At 33.2% G+C, this 25,879-nt stretch overlaps 2 protein-coding genes across 2 annotated transcripts in view; one reads left to right on the forward strand and one right to left on the reverse strand.

Moving 5' to 3' along the window:
• Window positions 1–25,879, forward strand: part of Cdc73 (cell division cycle 73) — a 126,994-nt gene that overhangs the window by 45,401 nt on the left and 55,714 nt on the right. The gene's annotated exons all lie outside the window — the stretch shown is intronic.
• B3galt2 (beta-1,3-galactosyltransferase 2) lies at window positions 12,834–20,321 on the reverse strand. Its single transcript, XM_010608747.2, has 2 exons — window positions 19,627–20,321; window positions 12,834–15,408 (listed from the first exon to the last, which is right to left on the reverse strand). Exon 2 carries the CDS (start codon window positions 15,280–15,282, stop codon window positions 14,014–14,016), a length of 1,269 nt encoding a protein of 422 aa, XP_010607049.1. The 5' UTR covers window positions 15,283–15,408; window positions 19,627–20,321; the 3' UTR covers window positions 12,834–14,013.

The raw sequence follows: 25,879 nt of genomic DNA on the forward strand, positions 1-25,879 counted from the left end.
CTATTTCTTTTTTTTTTTTTTTTTTTTTTTTTTTTTTTTTGGTATCAGGGATTGAACTCTGGTCCTTGCATTTGTGAGGCACGCAGCAGAACCACTGAGCTACATCCCCGGCCCTATACATTTCTTTATTGTGATTTTGCAATAGTTTTGCAGGAATCTCAGCTTTGTTCTTGCAAATAGTTCCTGTACTGGTCAACTAGTGTTCTATTAGCAAATGTAACATCAGTGGCTAACTAGTGAACCAATGGTTGAATGTAACATTTGGATTACTTTTTGAAATAGGTTCATCAAGTTTGTTCACAAATTCATATATGGTTTACTACTGCATGAATAAAGACCTGGTGCTTGAGTTCCAGGATAAGTTTCTAAATTCAAGGTCTAAAATGTCAGCAACTAGGGGATGTATTTTTATACCCTATTTGGAGGGTTTACTTGGCATATGTTGTCAAAAGCTTCAACAACCATGAAATAATGCAAGTTGTTCATCACTTGTCATGTATTCAGATATTGTATAAATTGCTTGACAGTTTGAAGCAAAGCTTTGAAAAAATTAACCAATAGCAGCCAAATTGTTGGAATTTTTTTTCTTGGCAGCTTTTTTTGTTATCAAAACGTAGGCACTTTAGAAGGAAACCAGATCTCTCGAGTGTTATTATTCTAAAAATCTCAGTGCAACATCTGTCACTTTTCCATAAATCCTTTAGATTCTGATGATTAGAATAAAGTCCTGCTATGAAGGCTTTTAGGTCAGATAATGAGATGTCATGATAAATACATTTTTGAGTTTTACTATTAATGCATATAGAACATTTTACTTGTATTTCATTATTAGGGTATTTCAAAACATCTTGTAGCATGTCATCCATTACAAACAATTTCCAACATTGAATTGTAATGCTGGCTTTCTGTCCAATAGGTTTCACCCTTAGCAAGAACTTAGTAACATTTTCTGACCTAGTTCTAGTGTTGAATCATTTTGTAGCATTTGGGCTAGTCATATTTATTTACATTACTGTTTTTTTCCTCATCTGTATCAACGTCTTCATCCTGTACTTCTCTGTTTGCCATATCTTGCTAACTTCTGATTACACAATCCAAGTCATAATTGGTGGTGAGTCACCTGATAGCTCACTTTCAGCCTCCTCTCAAAGTTGTAAAAAGCAGATTTTCATGAGATAGTTTACGGAATTGGGCTAATTCTCCAAGAAAGATAACATATAATAAAAAATTATAAAGGCACAAAAATGTTACACAGGGCATAATGCGGGTAAAACTCACCTGTTTCCACTTGGATACATGTGCATACACCTTGGTGTTTGGTGTACCAAGTGGGTGAAGGCTAACTGTATTTCCTCAGTGCAGCTAAGATGCACAGCTGGCTACCATTATGCTTAAGTACATATTTTCATTAGAAGAGCATGATATGGGCATCTGCTACCCAGTATGAGGAACCAAGGAAGTGATTAAAAAACAATGATCAAATCTGTAGCAAAATCTAAGTTGCAGAACTGTTCAGTGTTTGATAGCCATGGTTGTGGCTAGATCTTTTCATTGAGAAAAATATGTTGGCCTTGAGATTTAAAAAAAAATCACGGTAAAACCTTACTGCTGATAAACTTTTGTACTGCTGTGTGGTAGAACACATGAAGTTATTTCTAACAAAAATTTACAGTGTAATGGTTAAATCAGTAATAATAAATCAAGTTTACTCCTGATGCTAAAGGCTCAGCAGTACATGATAAATATGAATATTTCCTGTAAAGTACTTGATGATGAATCACATAAACATTAAGTGCCTAACTTTTTACACGCTTTGTATATTTGTCAATCTAAGTACTTTTCTGCTTCACAGGTATCATTTGCCACTGTTTGTAACGCATTTGAACATATTTCAGGTTATATTTCAGGTAGTGTTTTCTGAACTTCTTTGAAATTATTCATGCTTGTCTGGTTGTTCATGTAGACTATTCATGGAGGGTAATTTTTCACTTACTTCAAAACATGGCATGGACCAGGTGAATAAACAACTGAGTGGTATTGATCAGATCTGTCAGCTCAGCCGGAGCCAAGGAAACCAGTAAGTCATTTGCTTTGACTTTTGACTGTTGTTTGCACCCTATGTCCTCAGTTCATTAAGTAGTAGTTCTCTGTAAAAGGCTGATGTTCTTCAGGTTGTTCTCTCTGGATACATTATTTTTGGCTGCTTCAATAAAATAGGAGCTCATTAACTCATTGTAGGTAAACTATTTTCCTTACTTTGCTCATAGCCTTTTCAAAACTTGCCTTACAGCCTTTGTGTGTGTGTATGTGTGTGTATGTGTGTGTGTAGATACTCTGTTGTGATGAGATACTTCATCTTCAGTATTTCAATTTTCTAACGATCATTTGTGAATGAGAATGTTGTGGTGAGTACTTAGTTTGGTAGTACATACACATTGACACATAGTATATTGTATTCTTTTAGCCAAGGTGCAGTGTTATTGGCATAGAAAACAGTATTTTGTCGTCTAATTCATTATTAATCAAATGTATCATTAACCACATTTCATTATGCCCTAACACTTATTTTTTCTTCATATTTTGATATAATTGGTATACACTGGTAATAAAAAAAAACACTGACAAAGTCTGTGGCATACAAAAATCCTGTGTCTCACACTCCTTCAGCAAATGTTTCTCAGGTGCCCAACATTATTTTAGGCCTCGGGGATACAGTGATTAAACAGGAGAGAGGAAAAACAACAACAAAAACAATATATGCTTTTTGGAGAATTAAAATAGGGTGAAGCTATTTAACTTCATCCTTGTGATTTGTAGTTTGCCAGCTACAAATGCATACTAAACCTGAGAGCACCTGTTGCAAACATTTCACTCTGCTGGTGTAGTGCAAAAGTGGTCATAGACAGATAAATGAATTAATGGATGCTTTGAAATAAAATTTAGTTTATGCATAGTGAAATTTGTATTCTATATAAATTTTATGTGTCAACAATTTTTTTATTATTTTGATATTTTTCTGTCATTTAAAAATGTAAAACCACTCTTGGCTTATGGGCCATACTAAAATATGTAGTGGCCTGAATTTGGATGAGAGCTTTTGTTTATGAACGCTTGACCTAATCTTCATCAACTAATTCTAGATGACAATAATTGTTTGTATGGATTCAGTTGATCATTGGTACTTATTGAATTGTATAGCTATAGGAATTGGTATTTAAGTGAATTAGAAATGATGTTATATAGTCACATATACTTGGTGTTTACACACTATGTTACTAACTTTTAATAGTAAATGTTGTTAATTGTATAATGACTGTGGCTTATATACTCTAGTTAAAACTTTTTCTGTGTATCTTAGGAAATGCAAGATAGATTTGAATTTTATAGTAAAAGTAGTTGGGAAACTACAAGATGTGACCCTAAGTGCAGATAAAATACAAATTTTATGCACAAATCGGTTATAATCAGGAATTGTGGATCACTTAGAGGAGAATAGAATTGATTTTTGTTACTTAATGAAGAAACTTTCTTATGTGAATGAATGTATAGATTTTACTAAGATATCCTCTTGATTTTTGACAATATACAGTGGTATTTTAGCACTTGATTAGTTCTGGGAGGTATAGTGGATATCAAAAAATAACTCGTACCAAACAAATTGTTTTGGCTGGAAATGGTAGCAAGTCTCAGGACATTCCACACCAACAAGTCCTAGTCCTGCACTGAACCTCAAGTACCAGGACAAAATATGCATGTCAGAATGCATTGAGTACCAAACTTGATGAGTTTCAAAGCAGTTGAGTAGCAAGGTATGACCGTACCGACTGTACTGTATTTAGTTAACAAAGTTAGAAGACTTTTTTAAGCCAGGTGAAGAATTTCCAATGCTGAAACAAAGAAGTGTTTGGTGAGAGTAGGGCTGATGAGTGAGACGACAAAGAACAAGAACAGTATAAATAGTCATGGAGAAGAAGCAGTGATTAGCAGTCTACCTTAGGTTGCAGAGCCTAGCTAGTATTTCCACCTTAAATCTACTAAGAACAGAGTGATGTGCAGGCTACCCCAGTTACACAGTTGGGAAGGACTTCTTTTCAGGCAGAGTCACTTTTTGACAACTGGGAACTACCTCATATGGTTCAGCTGCCCAAGTGCAGCATTCACTCACCCTCCCATGGAAACTTTTTGCTTTTTACCAGTCCTGAAAACTACAGTGAGCAAGCACTGACTGCATCCTTTATGTGTTTTTGCAGCTACCTAGTTTATGTTCTCTTCTCCCTACCCCATGTTCTGAATCTTCTGAATGGTCAAGTTCTTCCAAACATAAAACCTAAAGTTAATTGACTCTGTTTTTCTAAACCACTGGTATCTGTAATGCAACGATTTGCGGTTTTGATCAAAGATGAGTTTTCTTGGCCCAGACAGGCTGATATGAGAGGAATAGGTTCTCTTTTCTTAGAAATAAATGCATGAGTGCCTTTAGACAGAACAGCATTACAGACAGTGTTGACTCCTACCGTCCTCACTGAACCTAGTAGGAGAGGCAAGAAGAAACTCCCAAATCAGCTTGCACCTTTATCAAGTTAGACATTTGGCCCAAGGACATCAGCCTGGAAGAAAAGGATTTCTCTTGGATTTGGGTCCCACCCCCCATCTTTCTTTACAAAGCAGCTACCAGAAGGGGATGGGATTCTATTTTCTTTGTTTTCTTAGTTGCTTAATTATGAAAAATTTAAACATAGAAGGAAGAGCAGACAAATTCCATCTGCCCATCACACAGATTATATAATTATAATTTAAAGCCATTATTACTTCATCTTTTACCCCCTTTTTTCTTAAAGTATTTTAGAGCAAAATCCAGGCATTATCACTTGGTTGTATCTTTACATCTTTAAAATATGTAAGTTAAAAACATTATTACAATGCTGTTGTTGCACATCACAAAATAGTATGTTGGTAGGATCTGATATCTGGTTTATTTTCTAGTGTCTTTGATATTTCTGACTAATGTCTTATTGTAGGTTAGTTAAAAATAGGGCCCAAAGAAGCAACACAATTTTTTTTTTTTGTTACCGGGGATCGAAGTCGGGTCCTTGCGCTTGCAAGGCAGGCCAACGAACCTCTGAGCTAAATCCTCGGCCCAAGTTAGAATTCTTAATTTTTCTTTTACTTTAAATTATAAGTGAATTATAATTCTCTTTTTGTGCCATAGATCCACTTGATGCAATTTAATCCTATCTCTTAAGTACTGTTTTTAGTACATAAAGTAAAATGCTTATGATAAAATCAGTTGTATTGAAGCAAAACTATCATGGTAATTTAAAAGTAATGCATTAATGACCTGGTAATTATTTGTGCCTCTTTACTAATATTGTATTATGTAACAAGACTTGGTGTCAAATATAATAAATGCTAAGATCTTTTAAAAAATGAGGTGAGGACTCTGTTATCCAGGCTAGCTGTGAACTTGCAATCCTACCACCTCAAGCTCCTAAAAAACAGATTGCTGGTGTGTATCACAGTGCATCCAGCTTTAAATGTTAGGATATTACGTATGATGAACATACAAGATATTTCACAATATCTCTAAGTTGTAGTGTGCTAAGAAAATACTTGATTTCTTTTAGTTACAAAATCACAGCCATGCTCATAATACTGTGGTATGCTGCCTATATTTATGAAGGAATTGCTAATTTCAGTTAAACTTTGTGCTCTAATATGGAGGGACAATATGCGTTAAGAAAGGTTCTGGCTGTGTTTCTATCTTCTTGACTTTTTCTGAGTTTTTAAACAACCTATCAAGTTGATCACAACCTGTCTAGTTCTTCCAGTTCTATTTGGACCATTCTTTACTTGCTGTTAGTATGACCAACTTCCTTCTTTCTTCCGTCCTCTCCCCCTCCCCCACTTTCTCCCTCCCTCTCCCCACCTCCCAGTAGGGATTGAAGCTAGGGCCTTTGCATTAAGCTACATCCCAGCACTTTCATTAATTTTTGTTTTGAGAACAAGATCTTTCTAAGTTGCCCAGATTTGGCTCAAACATGTGATCTTACCTCAGCCTACCAACGTACTGGGATTACAGGTATGCTCAAGAACATCTGACTAATGTGAACCTCAGTTCAAAGGCCATCACTTTTTTAGGGACCTTCTTTCTCTTTTTTTTTGAATTTGTTTTCTTTTGACTGTCTTTTTTCAAAGATAGAGACCTCAAGGTGGAGATCATGTTTTTCTTGCCTTTATTGCCTTGTACTATGTCCCAGGGGATGAGAAGAGTCCTTGACTTGGAGTTGTTGCTTGAAAAATATTTACCAAATGTATCTTCAGTTCTCCACATGAATTATATTTTTAGGTATTTCCTGTTCTTGCCTATGTGTATGTGTAATAGTAATTACAATTGATTAAATGATGTTTTGTAATATATAGACTCTCAGTGCCACATGTAATTCCTTTTATAAATTGGTCAGTGGTGCTTTATTATCTTGTCTCTGGTGAATCAGATTATTTAAAATTTTTAAAAAATTTTTTCATTGGTACATGATTGCAGTATATAATGATTACATTTATCATAGGGGTTGATACATGTATATCACACACATTAAATTTTTTTCCTTGAATCTATTGGTTCATTTTTAGGTATACAGTATAGTTACATTCATCATTGGGATCTTGTACCTTTACATGATGTATCTTGGTTCTTATTTTTTCCCATACCCTTGCCCTCCCTTTACCCCTTCCACCCTTCACTATTTACAAAGACTTTTGTTTCCATTTTTCCCTTTTCTCATATTTTTTCTTTTCAATTCTCTCCTTTCCCCTAACCTTCCCACTTCCCCTACTCCTTAAGCCCTTTTCTTCCTATTTCACAGTATCAGTTATACAATTTGAACCTTATTTACACTTTTAGTTTTTTACACCAAAGAAACTTCAATATTTACACGTGTGTCCTATTTATTTCACTTGAGTATGACTTCAATATGCATTCATTTTCCTATAAATGACTCTTGCTTCTCATTCTTTATGGTTGAGTGGTACTCCATTTTGTAGAAAAACCACATCTTCTTTATCCAGTTTCCATTTGATGGGCAATTAGGCAATTTCCAAGTTTCAGCTATTACAAACTGTGCTGCTATAAACATGGGTGAGCATATATCACTGTGGTATGATTCTTTTAATTCTTTTGGAAAGATACCCAGCAGAGGGATAGCTGGATCAAATGGAACCTCTAATCCCAGTTCTTTGAGGTCTCTCCATACTGATTTCCACAGTGGTTGCACCAGTCTACACTCCCTCCAACAATGGAGAAGGGTTCCTTTCTCCCCACAACCACCACCAGCATTTGTTATTGGTTGATTTCTTGATGGCAGCCATTCTTTCTGGGGTGAGGTGAGATCTCAGTGTTGTTTTCATCTGTATCTCTCGAATGACCAGTGAAGTTGAACATTTTTTCATTTATTTATTTGCTACTTTTACTTCTTTGTCTGAGTAATGTCTGTTCTTTTCAGATGCCCATTTTTGAATTGGGTCATTATATTTGAGGGGTCTGATTTTTTTTGAGTTCTTTATATATTCTAGATAGTAGACCTTTGTCTGAGGAATAGCTGGTGAATTTTTTTTCCCCACATTGTAGGTTGTCTCTTGGCTCTGTTGGTGGTTTATCTTGCAGTGCGGAAGCTTTTAAAAAAAGATGAGATCCCAGTTGTTGATTTTTGTGTGTGTGTGTGTGCTAATTCTCATGCTACTAAGGATTTGTTCATAAAGTCTTTTCCTATGCCAATGTCTTCAAGATTCTGCCTAACTTATCTTCCAACAAGTTTAATGTTTCTGTTTAATATTTAGATCTTTAATCCACTTGGATTTTAGTTTAGTGCATGGTGAAAGATGGTGGTTTGGTTTTAATCTTTGGCAGGTTGAAATCCAATTTTTCTGACACAATTTATTGAAGAGGCTAACTTTCCTGCACTGAGGATAGTTGGCCCCTTTGTCAAGGATGAGGTAGCTGAGTACATCTGGAGTTGTTTCTGTATTTTCCAACCTATTCCACTGATCCTTGGGTCTGTTTCTTTGCCAGTACCATGTGGTTTTTTAAATCATAGTGGCCTTGTAGTATAGTTTCAAATTGGGGATTTTGATACTTCCTGTCATGTCTCTGTTACCTAGAATTGTTTTTGCTATTATAGGTCTCTTCTTGTTCCATGTTAATTTTTTTAACATTCACTTGAGTCATGTTCTAGATAATTGAATTTGGGACCTTGCTCTTGCGAGGCAGGCGACAGAAACACTGAGCTAAATCCCCAGCCTCCGGACTTTGTTTTTTGTAATATTAGAAGTTAAGTAATACTTTGAGGATTTAACTTAAATCCTAATTATTAAATCCCAATTATCTGCTAATTTTTATTGAATAATGGGATATTGAATAATTATTAAATTCTGATTTATTCATGACACTTAAAATATTAGGGTCCCTTCCAGTTGTAATTTTTTTATTTCACTGCCTAATGCTTGTGCTAATGCACATCAAAATTGGTGCTACTTTGTAGGATCATTTTCAGTATTGTCTACTAGTATTTTTTCCTCTCACATTAATTTCATACTACTTTTGTGATTTCCATCCACACAGAAAAAAAAAAATTCATTTACGATTTGGTTGGGCTTACATTGACCCTGTAATTGTTTTCTCTTAGAACGTTAAAAAAAATGTACCCAAATAAAACATGTTAAAGAAATTTTTCCATCTTTAAAAAAGTTATCTAAGCAGTAGTCTTTTTTTTATCAGTTTTTATACATCTCAGCAAAATTTTAGTTATCTTCCTAGAAATCCTACTTTTTGTTGGGATTATTTCATATTCCTTATTTTTCAGCTGTCACTATTGTGAATTGTTTCACTATCTCTTGTATGAGGCTATTGTTTTATTATTTTAATCTTGTTTTTCACTGATTTCCCAAGTTCTTTTTATTTTGTGAGCCAGTGGAGTCTACTGGTATTACATAATAGTTTTTCTTTTTTTCTATAGTTATTTTAGTTCAGGAATTGTTGAAGAAGTCCTAGTTATTAAAAGTTTTAAATGAGCATTCACATGCATTTACTTTATATACAGTCTAGAAGTACAATTACTATTGAAGTGTGAACAGGGCTCTAGAATGCCACCTTCTTTGTTTTACTAATTATTACTGAGATACTTGAGGAAATTAGGTTGAATTTGTTAAATCATAGAAGTGTCTAATTATGGGTTTTGAACATTGGACATCCTCATTTCTGTTCTAATTTTATTGGGCAATTAAGCATGATTTTGGCTAACAGAATGTTGTGTAAGGTGATTCTCTCCATTCTCAATTTTGTAAGAATATTAAAAAAAAATGACTGAAAAAGACTTTATTAAGTACCTTTAGGAAATTCGTTGAGGTGATTATCATGTGACTTTATTAGCTTTTTACAAATCTTTAGCAGTGTTAGAAAATTATCATTGCCAGCAGGATGGCCTATATTCTGTTACTTATATTAAATGTGTTTGTAATAATATTTTAATTATGATAAGCCAACAAGCCACATTGGTTCATTTATGCTATTTAAATAAGTATCTTAACCATTTAAATATAATTTATTTATAAAAGCTTGAATTTAATGTTACAGCTTTCTCTTTATTTTTATGCAGAAGTCCTTTTTTTTCTTTTTGGTTAGAGGGGATCAAACTCGGGACCTTGCCCTTGTGAAGCAGGTGGTGGAACCACTGGGCCAAATCCTTGGCCCTGTTTATTACTTTTTATGATGCCGATGCTTTAATCTAATTTCATTTCTTCCAGCATTTAGGTTACTAGATTCTTTGAAATGAGATTCAAATGTTGACTAGTAGGATTCAGGTTGGAAGTTGAAATAATTAGATCAGTAGTAGACAGGGGTAGTGGATGCTTTAGCTAAAGTTATGCTTTAGCCATTTCCTGTGGTAAAGGGATAGAAAAACAATTCTGTATAGATAAAGCAATACTTCTTCCCTCTGGCAAATTATAACTTAAGATCATTAGGTTTATAATTCATGCTTGGAAAAAATGGGTGATGTTTATTGAAGGAGAACATAATTACAGGTTTCTTCCTGAAGTTCAGACTGCTCCATTTTGTTTGTTTGTTCGTTTATTAGTACTGGGGATCAAACTTGGGACCTTGCGCTTCTGAGGCAGGTGGTGGAACCACTGAGCTAAATCCCTGGCCCAAGACTGCTCCATTTTAGTATTGGTGTGTGTTACAATTCTTTTTCAAATAGCTTGTAGGTGATATGTTGATATTCTTTGATGCTTTAATATTTTTTTGTACCAGGTATAGAACTCAGGGCCTTGCACTTGCAAATGTTTTTTAGAAATGTATTTAAATAGTTTTCTTTCTTTTTATATCTGTGCTAATTTAATAGTCAACTTCTCTGGTTAAGCAATTAAAATGGAATGAAGGGGCTCACCTGATTAAATTAAACTGGCTTTACCACTACATTTCATTTTTTTTGGTACCGGGGATTGAACTTATTACTACATTTCAAAACAGGATGTGCCTAAACACTACAATGAATAAATACAGTGCCACTTTGATATATTAAAAATAAATTGTGCATCACAAGAAGCACTCTTTATAATTTCTAAGTGCCACCTACATGCTGTGTCCAGATGTATCTTTGTGCCCAAAGGAGCAAGAAATAAGCTGTAATGTGCATAACCTTACAAAGGTTCTGGTCACCATTCACCAGCAACTAGAAAGGGAGAAGAGAAAATACCTGGGAGGTAGATGTTCTCTGCTTTCCCTTATATTTGTTTGCTCCTAACATCGTGTCCCCTTTCAGTGTGTGAAAAGGGCTTTGAAGCCTGGAGGCCCTGGCAAAGATTGAAGAACAAGCAGAGAATGGAAGAATAGAGGAAGGGACCATTTTTGCTTAGGTTTGTAGACCTTTTAGCATTTGTCATACCTGAAATATATAGAACAAAATAATGATTAACAGAATCATCTTTGGAATTGAAAACCTGCTGCTCTTACTAGTTATGTGATGTTATGTATCAAACTTTGTACATGGTTCTCTTTACTATAATTTGTAGTGTTATGGGATCATGTATGTAAAGTGCTTTAACACAGTACTAAATACACTGCTTGCAGAATCAGTGAATAATTCTGCTGTTACTGGTATTAGTTTAGCAAGATTTTCTGAAATAAATGTTAAGACTTCAGTTGGGATTATATGTGATTGTGCTATATAGAAAAATAAGGGGAGATTGGAATTACTTAGTTGACTTAGAATTTCATCACTTCTCTTCTTGATCAAAATAGACTAATGTTGAAAGTATTGAAACTTGATATTTTTAGCTTCTAAAATATTAACACATTCATGCTCACTTGAACCTTCAGTGGTACATAATTGTCCCATTGAGTGGCTTATACCACTGATGGTGCAAATGGATCTAATCACTTTTCACAAATAAAATTAATAAAAAGCCACTTGATGGGACTGCATGTACCACCGGTGATTTAAGCTGCCTGGCTTGAACTATAGCCCTGTTGTGAATATGTTAATACTTTGAGCATAAAGATTACATAGTTAGTCTTGTAATTTTTTCTTTGACTACATCCAGTGCTGTTATTTAAAATTATCTTTTCAAGGTGGGTGTGGTGGTGCACTTCTTTAATCCCAGCACTTGGGAGGCTGAGAGGCAGGAGAATCATCTTGAGTTTGAGACCAGCCTGGTATACACATAGTGAGTTCAAGGCCAGCCTGAACCATATAATGAGACCCTGTCACAAAAAAACCAACAAAAAACAAAACAAAAACCTTTTCAAGTGTCAAGAATTATGTAGTACTGAGAGAAGATATAATTAATTTTAAGCTATTTCAGTACTTTATTTTGCTCAACAAATCAACTTGCATATTATTTGAGAGTGAAAAGTCAAAAGTTAATGGTAGAATGTTTTATTTAAAGTAAGGATTTTCTTCATTACTAAAAACTTCAATGTTGGGTGTAGTCCCCTTTGAGGACTCAGAATGTTGTTAGGTTATCATTATTTTTCAAGGTAGTATTGTTAGGAATATAGAAATGATTTTAAATTGATTTCTGAGATAATTGAAAGTTAAGTGTCTATTAAGAATTGTTTTTCGTAAGTTATTTTTTTCAAACTTGGTTTTTCCAGAAGATAAATGCAGTACTATCTCTTGAGAACCCTACAGTCCACTCATAATTTGGATGAATAGCACTCAGATTCTGTTGATATTTACCTACCTGTGCATGCTCACACAGATGTTCCTTTTCCTCTTTTTTAAACTTCTGAGTTATAAATCAGAGGGAATTACTCTATAATGATGGAAAAATTTTATTCTTTTATCAAACACTAGTTTGGTGTCATATGTGTTTTTTATTTAGTAATTTACTTATTTTACAATCACATAGAAAAAGTTAAGTGAATACTTGAATTGAGCAGTGTGTTACTAGCTTATTTTTTAGAATTACTTGATGTAGAATAGAACACAGACTACTGATTTGAAAATGGGAGATAAATTGAATGTAAATAGAATTCACCATACTAAATAATAAGAATTTAAACTTTTTTATGATTCTGAATATAACAAATGTTATAGTTTTATTCTGGTGATTTATCCCTTCATAATTGAGTCAGGGATAAAAATGAATTTTACTATAATTGAGATAATTATCCTGATAATTTATACATTTATATCAAATAAAAACACTACTTTAGGGTTAATGGATTAGGATTTTTTTGATTTTAAAGTCTGTGATGAAGCCAAACAGAATTACTGTGAAAATATTTGTATCATAACACTCAGTAAAGTTTTTTGTTTACTTTTTATTAAAAATTTGATAAAAGTGCATCATACACATTGTTCATCCTAGAGTCAAGTGTTCATCAAACATTTGTACTTTTTCCCCTCCATCCCTCCCAAAAAGGTTTTTAATTGGTGATGCAAAATTTTGTCATCTACCAAATTAAAAACTGCAGGTTTGTAAACTTGGCACTCAGAGAAAGAAATAGGTGCCATAAAATGATTAAGTGTTGGCATGTGTACACCTGCTGTCAGGAAAAAACTTTCCGTATGTTGCAGTTTGGCAAACATGCATCTTAAAAATGTATTGAATGAAACTGCTACTGTATTTTTTTTCCAGTAATATCTCCACTTTATGCCTTTAATTGATTACTTTTGCTTCAGTTATAGGAACGAACATGATTTATTTTTACAGAAATACTGAAAGTTAAATGGTGGTACTCTTCAAGAGTATAGTGTTTAATCTAATTGAATAACATTGAAATACTAACTTGGCTTGTAACACCAATGAGGAAACAAAATTTATCTGTTTGGTAACATTTGATAACTTTTTTTTATAAAATCTTCAGCCTGAGAGACATTATTGTTTCACATTTGATCATGTCATGTCAAAATAATTTCCCCAATATATATGAGAAATAGTAAAAGAAAATGAATATCTCACTTAAAAATTTATATAGATGAGTACAGTATGGATGAAATGTGAACTTTAGGACAGAGTTTATGGAGTAACTCAACTAAATCTTATTGCAAGAATTTAAGTTTTTAAAACCCTACAATAGTCAAGTCAGAAAATTTATCCTTTGCACAATTATAAAGTGTCCTTAAAATTGATGATAATGTTTTATTTACATATTGAAATGAAAAGCTAAATCTAAAATGAAGAGTCTTTTGACTGCCTTCATTTCTTAAATTAAAGTTTATGTGAAAATATATGCAGATATATTTTATTGACCCTAACATAAGACTTGAACCATGGATGTATGCATGCTTGTTATTGCATGTTAATACACAGAATTCCCTTGCAGAGTTTTAGATTCTCTTGGAATATTTTTTTATTATGACGTACTGTTAAGTATTACCTTCAGAAATTTAAAAAATATTTTGAATTCCTTTATGTGATGAATTTTAACTAAAACTTGTCCTATGAATGCATTTTAACTATACATGCTTTTAGCATTATTTACAGATTGCACACTTGAAAAAATTGTCTTTTTTAGTGTAGTTTACGGTGACGATACCTGCCTGCCTTTTCCTTTGCTGCGTTGGCACAGGCATTGTGCTTATTTTGTTGTAAATGGTTCCAGTATTTTATCAGTTCACTAGGCTGGAACTGATGAGAGGTAATTAGGTGGCTGTATTTACAGCTTGAATAAGAAACTCGCCAGTGATTGAACACAAACTCATTGGGAGGGGGCACAGGATCAATTCTCAACTTGGCAAGACAGATCCCTACATACACATCTTCCAAGTGCAAACGACGGATACCTAGAGAAACTTTAAATATCTTTTCTGCCAGATCTCCAGAAAATACATAACCAGTACCAGAACAGAAGACAGGGTAACGCTCACTTGGGTAGAGGTCTGGTGGCATGTACCACTTGCTGTCTTTGTTTCGATTGGGGGCATATCCTCTCATTAGGTAACCAGTAAAATAGTTATGTCTAGGAGGCAGATCTGGCTTCAGTAACTTATGTATTAAATATTCAGTGTTGACAAACATGTCACTGTCAGTTTTCATAACATATGGAATATGTGGACAGTATGTCGCAACCCAATGCATACCCATTAGTGTTTTGATGGTCAAATTATAGTATGTATCTAAATATTCCTGTTGAATTATATCATGATATTGTCTGCTTTCTTCCAGTATTGCACGTTGAAGGTAGCCATTTAGCTTAATACTTATTCCCAACAAGAAAATTCTTGTGATTTGTATACCAGGTGCTAGGCTTTCATTGCCCCAAGTTTGCCGAATAGCTCTTCTAGCTTCTATTTGTCCAGGTTCTGCAGCTATTAGTAGTATTAAGAAAGGACTTTTCTCTTGGCATTTTTCAGGCTCATTAATAATATATTTGAAATGGTAAGAATTTGGATGTCCAGTACCTTTTTCATTGTAAATACTTCCATTGGCACTAAGCGTATTCTCCAGCCCCGTAACTCCTTGTGGTGATAGGTCTGTGTTATTGGAATTAGTTGCTGTTTGAGGCCTCAGTGTTTGAGGGACTGTTTCTTTCCAAATGTTTCGAAGAGAGCTATGGTTTGTCTCACTTTTTGTAGAACGAAATCCTCGGAAAGTGTATGTCACAGGGTTTTCTTTGAATCCGGCTCTACCTGGCAGCCAGTCATGATGGTTAAAAAACAAGAACATAGCAAAAAGAAACACTAAGGAAAGTACACCAATAAGATGGGTACGGAACAGAGACCTCTTGCCATTCCAGGTCATTTTTGCAAAGCAGCAATGTCTTCTCCTCCACTGAAGCATGTTGTAAATATCCAGTAATGGAATGAAAATATTGGTGGCTGGAAATACTGTTTTCTTCTTCTGAATCAGTACTCTTCTTTGGTAGTCATTTTCTAATTCAGTCACACTGGGTCCCTCGCAGTCATTCTATAAAAATGAAGCATAAAGGTCTATAAAATGCCATATCTTACAGAACTCCCTAAAAGGAGCTCTGGATGCTAGTAAAATTGAAGCTAATAAACATTTTTTATGTTGTGAAAATATGTAACTTAGAAACAAAGTTCTTAATGTATTTCTTTTTGCCAACATAACATCACCAAGATCATGATTATTTACTTTAAAAATATATTTTTGTAGCACAGTGAGCAGTTTAAAGACAGGTGATACATTTGCTTCTACTTTGTTTACTGTCTCACTAGTTCTTATTTGTATATTTGACCTAAGTTAATGACTTAAAAGTTAGATGTATATAGAAAGAAAAATTTACTAGATTCCTGACAAAGGCTGTGTAAGAAGGCCTTGAGAGCAGATGGAAAATTTATTGGCATTAATTAAAATTGATTTGACGTACTGTTGGTGGTATGGTGCACAGTCAGCAGCCTATTTTGTAAAATGGTCATGTATCAGTTGTGGGACAGACGGTACAAGGTTGATTATGGCAGAGTTCTGTTAGTCACAGTACACTGCTTGGCATGTTTCCATTCGCCCCTACTGTGTTGAGAAAGTCAATGAGAAGATGCACCTGTCAGAATTAATTTTCAAGGTCCAGTAACTCTGATGTAGGATTTGTAGACAGTAATAAATGACCAACATTTTTATGTACTCTTGTAATTTTAACCTTTACCTCAAATGTGAAGTATTCAGGACTTATGAAGTTGATTTTAAAATACAGCTAGTAATTATCTTTAATTATCTATGGTGTTGACAGAGCAGCACTTTTTTTCAGGCTTCCTATGAAATATAAACTGTAGTTATTGTCATATCAAACTAAGATTTCAGTTGTCACAAATATGTTTACAAATTTCCTTAGCCTACATTGTTAGAAGTTTGTATGCACAGAATTTGTTAAAATTTTAAGACTTCTATGTAACACAATAAAAAGTACATGAGATTCCACTATGGAAAGTTTATAATGCCACGTGTTAAAAACTGGTTATCTTGCAACAAGATTTTCAGTGCACAGTACAGACTTGTTATTGTGTGTTCTTAGTTTTTTTCTGTTCTTACTTTTCTTCAGAACTAGAGTGGAGACATGGAGTTAGGTGAAGAGCTATAGTTTGAATTTTAATTAAATGAAAAGAAAAACTTTTTGAGAAAGAAGACAACACATACGTAATTTTGATTTTTCAGTTCTTTACTAAAAATTATTTTTAAAGCAGAAGTACACTAATAACATTTTTAGTGTAGGAACATTTATTTGAAATTATGTAAATGCACGTGATTATTTAGCCTGTGATACTGAGCAGTCATGGTAAATAAAATCGTTTAACCTTGACATGAAATTACATGTAAATTCTCATAATTGAATAAATGTAGTTTAAATTCACATACAGAACATTAGGTTCAATATTTTTTTGAAAGTGTTAGTTGTACATGAATGAAAGTACTGTTTTAGTAGCAGCCACTAGGAGGAGCAAGTAGGTGGGAATTTGAATGAATTTCTGAAGTATAGCAGTACAGGCACCAGCATGTAATAATTTGTAGTTTCTGAAATCATATAGTGTCTTTAGCATTTATAATATTTCTAAAAAATAAAATATTTAAACATTTTGTTGAATGTGTTTTTTTAAAAAGTGGGGTTTAAAAACAATTTAGTTTGCTTATTAGTGTTTACTTATATGAATTTTAATCTCACATTATTATAGTGAAGATTAAGACTGTCAACAAAACGTAGTTTTGCTGTGAACTAAGCTAAAAATAATAGAGCTAGGTATTCTGATTTAGAGACTCAGGTTTTCCTTTTTGTACTTGTAAATAGTTGGCCTTCCGGTTTAGGTTAGAAAACTAGTTTTCAGCTTTTATTCCAAAATGATATATTTGTTTTGATAAGTAGTAATGACTCCCTCCCTATATAAAGATACCAGCAGATTTAAGGGTTATGTAAGCAAATTTAAAAGAAATAAAAGTTACTTTTAAAGTTAGTGTGATATCTTGCATGTATTCTAAACACATTAAATGAATTCTATTAATTCTTAGAATCTGCTTGAGGCTCAGTCGTTTAGAATAGATCTTTTAAGTGTAAATTTATGATTTAAGAAGCAGTAAGTAAAAAACCAAATATTTGAATGAATGAACAAAAGTTTGAAGAAGTAAATGAAGGTAAGCATTATAGTAATAAGCCAAATTATTTTATGAAAATAATATACTTGGAAGTGATATCTCAAGTATATTAATGTTATAGAAAATAACACATTATCATGTAATCTAACAAATGTAATTTTGCTTATAACAATTATATAATTATGATAGATGTGCATCTTAAATTTTATGATAGTCGTATGTGAATAATCTACAGACTTGAAGTATGTTTATACCTATTTTTAATCTCCCATTGATAAGTGAAGCTCATGTCTTACATAAAAAAATTCTTTTTAAATGTTTCTCAGATATTGTCATAATTTTCCTGTTAAAAAGAAAATAAAATTGAAAAACTATTTCCAATTCACATTTCCAGTGAATGCTTATTGTATTTTAAAGCTTGAAAAGTGAAAACAAGATGAGAAAGTTAAATATTTTGGCATACTAAATAGTTTTGCACTTTTATATCTTTTTGAATAGAGGTACCTTTGTTATATTTCCTTTTCAGTGATAATACTTGGAATATGTATTTACATCTTATAGATAGAAAGTTCATGGGAATAATGTTGCTATACAATGTTGTTCACTTCACCTGTGTGTGCACACACACACTCACACACATGCAAACAGACTTTTTATCATTTTACTTTTAAAAGTGTTGTCATATTTAGTCTATTGGAACAGTCCTCTATTTACGTGGTTCTTAAATAGAAAAACTTCTACACTTTTGAGATGTCTGGTTTATGAAACTGTTTAATTTGTGACTTTAACGTTGATAAAGGTACTGAGAGGGTCTTTATTTTTACAACCATGTTTTTTGTTCTTTAATACTATGAAATTTCAATCTTTATTAGAATAAAAATTTGTAGTTTATGATTCACAATTGGCGTTGGGATGTAATAAAGCCTGATAAATGTGTTTAATCTTAATTTTGAAGTGCATTTCTTACATATGTCTTAAGAATGTTTACCCTTTGTGATTATTCAATATGAAACTGAGGAAAAAAATAAAATCTTGATAAGTTTATAAAATTTTAGAAATATCTGTGTTTTTGAACCCTGAGTTGCTGTTTTTGCTGAAATAGTTTATTTGATTTTTCTCTGTCCTGTATACATATATAGTGGCAGTAGTTTATTACTACATATCAGAGCATGGAAGCACATTAACTACATTTATATTTAATTCTTTGAGCTTGTATTGCTGTTCATGCATATTTTTATATCACAGTATTTTCATATTGTATTTTTAAATTTCACTTTAAAATCTCCAGTAACAGTTTTAGCTTTGGTTATTTAGAATCTCTTACCTAACGTAAAAACTCTTTATTTCAAATAGGATAATTTCTAGCAAGTATTGGTATCTTACTGTTTAAAGTTGTGTTTTTGGACACTGTAATAAGATGTGACTTTACTGTGGTATACCTTGCATAAACTCATGCTGCCTTACGTGATAGTATGCTAATTCTTTCTGTTTAATATCTTTTTGTAGTTAAATAGTACTTAAAATTTGTTGATACATTCTTAGATTGTGTTCATTATCTTTATTTGGGAAGACATACGAGAGGGAAGATTTCATTACTATAAGCTCTGAAGATTTTGTTTTAAAAGGACTTTGCAAAAAAAAAAGTCCTCGTAATATTAAGATTGCACTTAATACTATTTAATATAATTTTCATTGCATTGCCTCTTGATAGCCATTTTAAAGAGTGCACTTTAATTTACTAGATAAGGATTCAGTTTGACCTAATTTGAAAGAGGATTGCTTTTTCCTATAAAGGGCTACAACATTTTTTAAAGTTTAATTTCTTACAGAATCCTTTAAGTACATCTTGTTAGTATTGGAGTATATGTCTATAGTCCAGAATTACTTCAAGCTACATATTTAGCTGAATATAGCAGTGACAGATTGTCTTCTGAACAATGACAAATTTCAAAATCATATATTTAGAAACCCTTTCATAGTTTCAAAGATAGTGAACTATATGAACTTGTTTATCAAGTATTAGTGCCTCTGGGGCTATAAAAAGGTAACATTCAAATGAATATCATGCACAAGATATCGACATACCTTCCCTGGTCAGGCCATTTATGTGGAGAGGATTATACCACTGAAAGTACTTTTGGCACGCCATCACTTCAGCAAAAAAGATGCTGTCGAACATGCGCACATCCCCCAACAGTCTGCCTCCTGCGATTGCTTTTCACAGTATCCAAAGTGTCCATCTGTCGGCTTGTCTTCGAGTTACCCTCCTTGTTCATATGGGTCCCAGTCTTCTGAAATTTTCCCTTTCTTTCATTTTCTCTCCCGTTAGACAAAAGAGCTGTAGTTGTTGGTTCTATTTGGAGCACCGTTGACTCTTTCCGACAGTTGATGCATTGAAGCTTTTTACATCTGCTGTTTTCCTGGCTGGACAATGCAGTGCTGTGTTCTTTTCTCAGTATCCATATTTCTAGTAATAGCAATGAGCTACAATGTAAAGCAGCAGACTAGAATCAAGTGCTTCAGTTGTATTGGAAAAGAATAGGATTTACCTTTCTTCTTTCATTGTTGCCTGGCAGCTGCAGGGAAGATTCTTTTTTTTTTTTTTTTCTGAGCAGTTTTACTAGGGCTTTAGTCTATAATGTGAAATCCACGGTTCCTCAGCTGCTGCACAGGCAGGCAGCAGTTTAAATGTGGGCTTGACAGATGCTCTCTCTGACAGAGCAGAATTTAACGTCACTGCTTGGCTGAATCCCACGTGATTGTTTGCATTCATTTTGACTAAAATCCTAAGGTAGGGAGAAGCTTAGAGATTTTGCTTCTGTGTGATAAATATTCAATTTAAGTGTACGGATGAGTAAATAATCGGAAAATGGGATGATTAGAAATGAAATGATTTTATTTTTACAGGCTTTTCCCTTTTTATTTGACTTAATCATGGCTTTCTAAATATTTCTATTGGGTGGAGGGGCTTTCATGTTTCTTACATGCCTTTATAGGACATAAGTGATAAAAGCTTTTATATATAAGTTGGTGTAAATTAACCCACTCAGTTCATCTTCTTTTTGAAGTTTTTTTTCCCTAAAATTGTTCTGATGTTGCCAGTACAGTACTTAAAGTCATAGATTGCATTTTATCTGTAACTTAGACTTTTCTCTCTTATTTTCTGCATTTTACTTACATTAGTTGCCATGAATCACCTTACTGTTACATGTTGTGATACGACCCATTTGCTTTGTGTTCTGATTTCTAGCATTCTTGAAGGCACTTTTTAATGTAAGCATTTTTAATTTTTTCCTTTAAAATTACATGCATCATAGAATTCAATGAAATGATTTAGTAGAGGTGAGATAAAATGCACATGTACAGAATCCATTGATGAGCGATAGGATTTTCCTAATTAAGTTTACTTATCCTGATATTTCAGGATGGTTTAATAACTTGCCATCTAGATTTTGTAAGCGGTAGATAATCTGAAATCTATCTTAGTGTGGTTAGTCTCCTGGGCAGTTTAGCTTCTTGCCTTTTTTCGTTTGTAAGAACATTGGGGCAGTTTTTTTTTTTTTTTTTTTTTTTTTTTTTTTTTATATATTCTTAATTATCAATTCTTCTGATACTTACTACCAGGGATCCTAAAAATTTTCAGTTTGGGGACTTAAACTATGTATATATTTGTCATCTTACCAGTCTCCCTTAGTAATATCTGTTATTTCAAATACATAAAGGTTATATTTTCTGTAACATTTAAATTTTTTTGTCATAATAATTTAAAATTTTGCTGATAAAATATGCTCTGTAGTTTTAGGACCTCCTGTGACTTCGTTTCTTGATAATATATGTGACTTTCCTAGAAATATTAATAAACAAACAAAAGTAGAGATATTTATAAATGGGAAACTAAGGCCTACATCTTTAACTTTTCTTAATCAAGTTTGAAGGAGAAAACTAAAACCTGGGTTTCTTGGCATTTAGTTCTTTTGTGTGTGTGAGGGTGGGGGGGTGTGTATTGACTTTTAAAAATTTTTATTTTGCAACATGGGCTCACTATGTTGTTGCGTTCCCCAGGGTAAACTTGAACTTGTGATCCTCCTGTCTTGGAATGCTGGAATTACAAAGTGTGCACCACCATCCTTGGCTGGTATTTCGTCCTTATATCCACCATTGCTTTTATTGTACACTTTTGATATACATAATAATTACATTCATCATAGGGAATTTATATCTGTGTATAATATTGCTTGATTCTTCTTTGTTCTCCCATTCCCCTTCTCTCCCTTCAATTCTTCTTCCCCTTCTTATTTACAAAAGCTTTTGTTTTTTAAATTGTTGTTAATTAAATGAGTTAGGTAATAGAATAATGCTTATGAGTCTAGTTAAAATAACTTATTTTTCAAAAGTAGAAGTGAGCTTCTCTAGATTAGTGTTTAGTAGTGGTTCCTTGTATGTGATTTAACTGCCAAGTAGTAGTGGCCATTTTATTTTTTTACCCAAAATCAGATTGTGTGCTAACCATTTGAGGTATAATGTAACTGACTTGTAACCTTCATGATAGCTTCATTATTATAATATCCATTTTAAAGATGAGGAACCAGTGCTGAGAGTTGTTAACTAGTTAGCCCAAATATTACCTAGTTAGGGATGAGAAAGAGTTCAAGCTAGGAATTTTGAAGCAAATATCTAAATTCTTATATTTCATTGGTGAACATTATATTATGTGGTTACTGGAGATATTGTGAGAATTTTCTTCCCAATGCTGAGTATCAGTGATACTCAGGGATCATTGATAGAGTTATAAATGCATGTTTACGTGTTCTCTTTACTTTTTCAATAATAAATGCATATAAATGTAAATGTAGGTATATGATACAGCTAATGTATACCAACATTTACATTTAAGGCACAGATAATTTAATGTTGGGGATACAAAATGATTTTAGACACATTCCCTATCTTCCAGGAAAGAATAAAATGTATATTTTTGTCAATTCTTTCTTAAAAAAATACTTTTAATTTTAATTGAGACACTAGGCATAAATACTTATGAGACAGTTTGACATTTCATATACCGGGTGATGATCAGATCAGACTAGTTGGTATTCATCATCTCTGTTAGTTCTTTAGACTGGGGTCTTTTTGATGTCTCACTGGATTTATTTTACATCTTAATTATCGAAGGATGGGGGGAGCATTACTGGAGAATCATGCAAGGGCCTCATGAATGCTAGGTAAGTACGCTATCACTGAGCTGCATCCCTGACTCACTTATTAAGAGATCTTCATGGATAACCTATATATATATATGCATTAATGGATCTCTCCAGTACTGGGTTGAGCCCCTGTATTGCCAGTGGGTCATTTTCTTCCAACTGCTTATTATGGAACAAATATTTATACAGCAAGGAACTTCTAAATATTATCAATTTTTTTTTTTTTTTTTGGTACCGGGGATTGAACTTGGGTCCTTGCGCTTGCAAGGCAGTCCACCGAACCGCTGAGCTAAATCCCCGGCCCACTGTGCATCTTTTACTTTAGACTTTAGTTTAAACTTTTAGATACGTCTGCAAGCTAATTCTTAAATTTAAGTTGAGCTGCTTGAGGACTTTGCAAAGTATAGAAAAATAGCAGATGTGAGATAAAAGTTCAGTTAGTGACTTTCTCTAGCAACTCACGTTTGCAGTCAACAGAAGTAAAAATCTTCAGTGTTTGTACAAATTCTTCCTTTAATCTAGTTTCTTTTAATATCTAAATTCTTTGTGATGGGTTTCTTTGTCTGACTCAGCAAACTGCCAGTTTAAAAAAAAAATTTGTAATGTCTCCTAATTCCTAGTTTCTACTAGATAGAGAAATAATTACTTTTTCATTCGTGCATTTGATACATTCTGAAAGCCTAGTGTGTTATGAAGCAGATGTACACTTCATATTACTATCAGACGATATTTTAAGGGGTTATATTACCTAATTTATTTCTTGTATATAAATTCAACTGTAGGGCCAGAGGTGTTTAGCTCAGTTGCTCCACCGCCTGCCTCACGAGTGCAAGGTCTGGAGTTCGATCCCTGGTACCCAATCCATCAATCAATCAATTCAGCTGTAAGAAGATTGAGAGAAAACAGAGTGGGTTAAAACACTTCAAACAATGAGCAAATATCTTAATAATGAGATGGGAAGCATAAATCTGTTCTTCCCTACTTTGGTTTTCATTCTGGTTTGCTCTTCAGTATGCGTAGTTGTTCCTAAATTTAAGGTAATTAATTATTTCAGTTGGTGCTCACCAGAACTCTTTTTCAATGTTGGAAAAAAACCTTAGTGTTTTGCATCAGGTATGATTTTCATGCCCCTTTGAAAACTTCCATGTGACATAGTTTTCTGAGACCAGTTTAGATTTATTGAGGTTGTTCAACAATTTTGCATAGTAATATTTACTAGGCTTTTGACTATTTGATTTGAAATTAGGTTTTTAAAAATTATATAAGAGATTTGGAAAAAAGACTTATTTTTGATTATTTAATGTAAATTGTATTTTTTTAAATGAAGTGTCTATTGAGGGGTTTAGAATTTTCCTCTGAAGTCCAAAAGTGATACATGAGCCAGTCCTATTTTTCTTTGAATTCACAAAGCAAGAATTAGCCTGATTGCAAATTAGCAATCTCAGAATGACCACAAGTGTCAGTGTTTCCCTGCATTATTTTTCTCCTTCAGTTTTCACCAAGCTGTGCAGCAGATACTCAGGGTGCTTAAGAATTTTTTGACTTGAAGGTACAGCTAAATTTATGTCTTTTTCAGATCGGGTCATATACCTTTTTTTTTTTTTTAATCCTTTTCAATTTCAAACTATTAAGGATCCAAAGGGAAAATGTAATCACTTAAAACCAGCAGTGACATGGCACATACTTTATTGTGTTGTGTCTTCTTGGTTTCTGGAGTTGTGGCTCTCATGGGGTAGTATTGGGGGCAATATTGCTTGCTCTGTGGGAAGTGTGTGCTATAGGGGGATTTATTTAGTGAGGAGGCCAGAGTAGGTAGTAATGGTATGTGGAACAATCCTTATAAACAAAGGGATTTGTTTTATAGGACTTCTGGGTGTCCCATTGGATATCTGGCTGCTTGAAAAACCTTTTTTATAATTAATGAACTTAAAATGTTGTTGGAATATACAGTATATTTTGTAAAGTTTTAATATGTGCTGAATTTTCTAGGAATGTAACTAGACATATCACTGGAAACTTGTACATTTTAATGAACTTTGAAAATATAGTTCATCATTTCAAGAATTCATGTTGCCTATGGCAGTGACGTTTATAATAATTGAATCACCAGTATAGTAAAACGGTATGTGGGTATTTGTAATTATTGTATTCACTGTGATTTTATGTGTAAGTATTAGTATCTGTTTAATCATGTCAGGTGTAGTCATGTCTGAGATATACATATTGAAATTTTTTTATTGTAATGTGTTTGAAAATGTTTTACAATATGGTGGTATGTTGTTTTTTCTAAGAAATGCATAAATTGGTTATATAAACATTTAATTTCAGGCTGCTAGCTCAGTGTAAATTATTTTGCATGTAAAGAAGATGTATTGAATTTTTTTACTTTTTATGAAAAAAAATTTTTTAGGATGTTTTGACTTTGATAGGGTTGCAAGCACACTGAGTCAGAATTTTTGAATAAGTCATTTCAGATTCCTTATAGTCTATTCTCTGCAAACTCAACAACACATTCCTGGTATTTAAAATTTTTATACCAGTAGTTCCTAACTGTAACAACTGGTATATTCAGGTAGGTAGGTGTAAAGGATTAAAACTTTAAAACTCCTCTAAATCTTCTCGAGCATAGTTGGCCAAAAATAACATCAGCAAACATTTCTTATTAAAATAATTGTAGTAGACAGAGTGAGTATAGAAGAAGAGTATTTTTTCCCAAAAGACTTTATTTATTTATATTTTTATTTGTTTGTTCATTTATTTATTTATTTTTGAGACAGGGTCTCACTATGTAGTTGAGACTGACCTAGAACTCACTATGTAGCCCAGGCTGATCTCGAACTCACGGTGATCCTCCTGCCTCAGCCTCCCCAGTGCTGGTATTACAGGCGTGCGCCACCATGCTCAGCTCCAAAAGACTTTTTGAAGAAGGGAGCAATTAGCCATACTTGATTCTAAATTCATGTGGCTATCTTCATTATGAATTGTTTATAGTTTGGAAGTAGAGACTTTAGAATAAAGAAATTTTGCTAAGAAGAAAAATTAGAATAAAGAAATTTTGCTAAGAAGAAAAATTACACTAAGGTTATAGCATCATAAAAGAGTAATGTTTGACTTTGGTCCCCCCCCCCCCTTTT

This window comes from Fukomys damarensis, unplaced genomic scaffold (assembly GCF_012274545.1).
Source record: "Fukomys damarensis isolate Sample0158 unplaced genomic scaffold, DMR_v1.0_HiC HiC_scaffold_11, whole genome shotgun sequence".
Taxonomy (NCBI): Eukaryota; Metazoa; Chordata; class Mammalia; order Rodentia; family Bathyergidae; genus Fukomys; species Fukomys damarensis.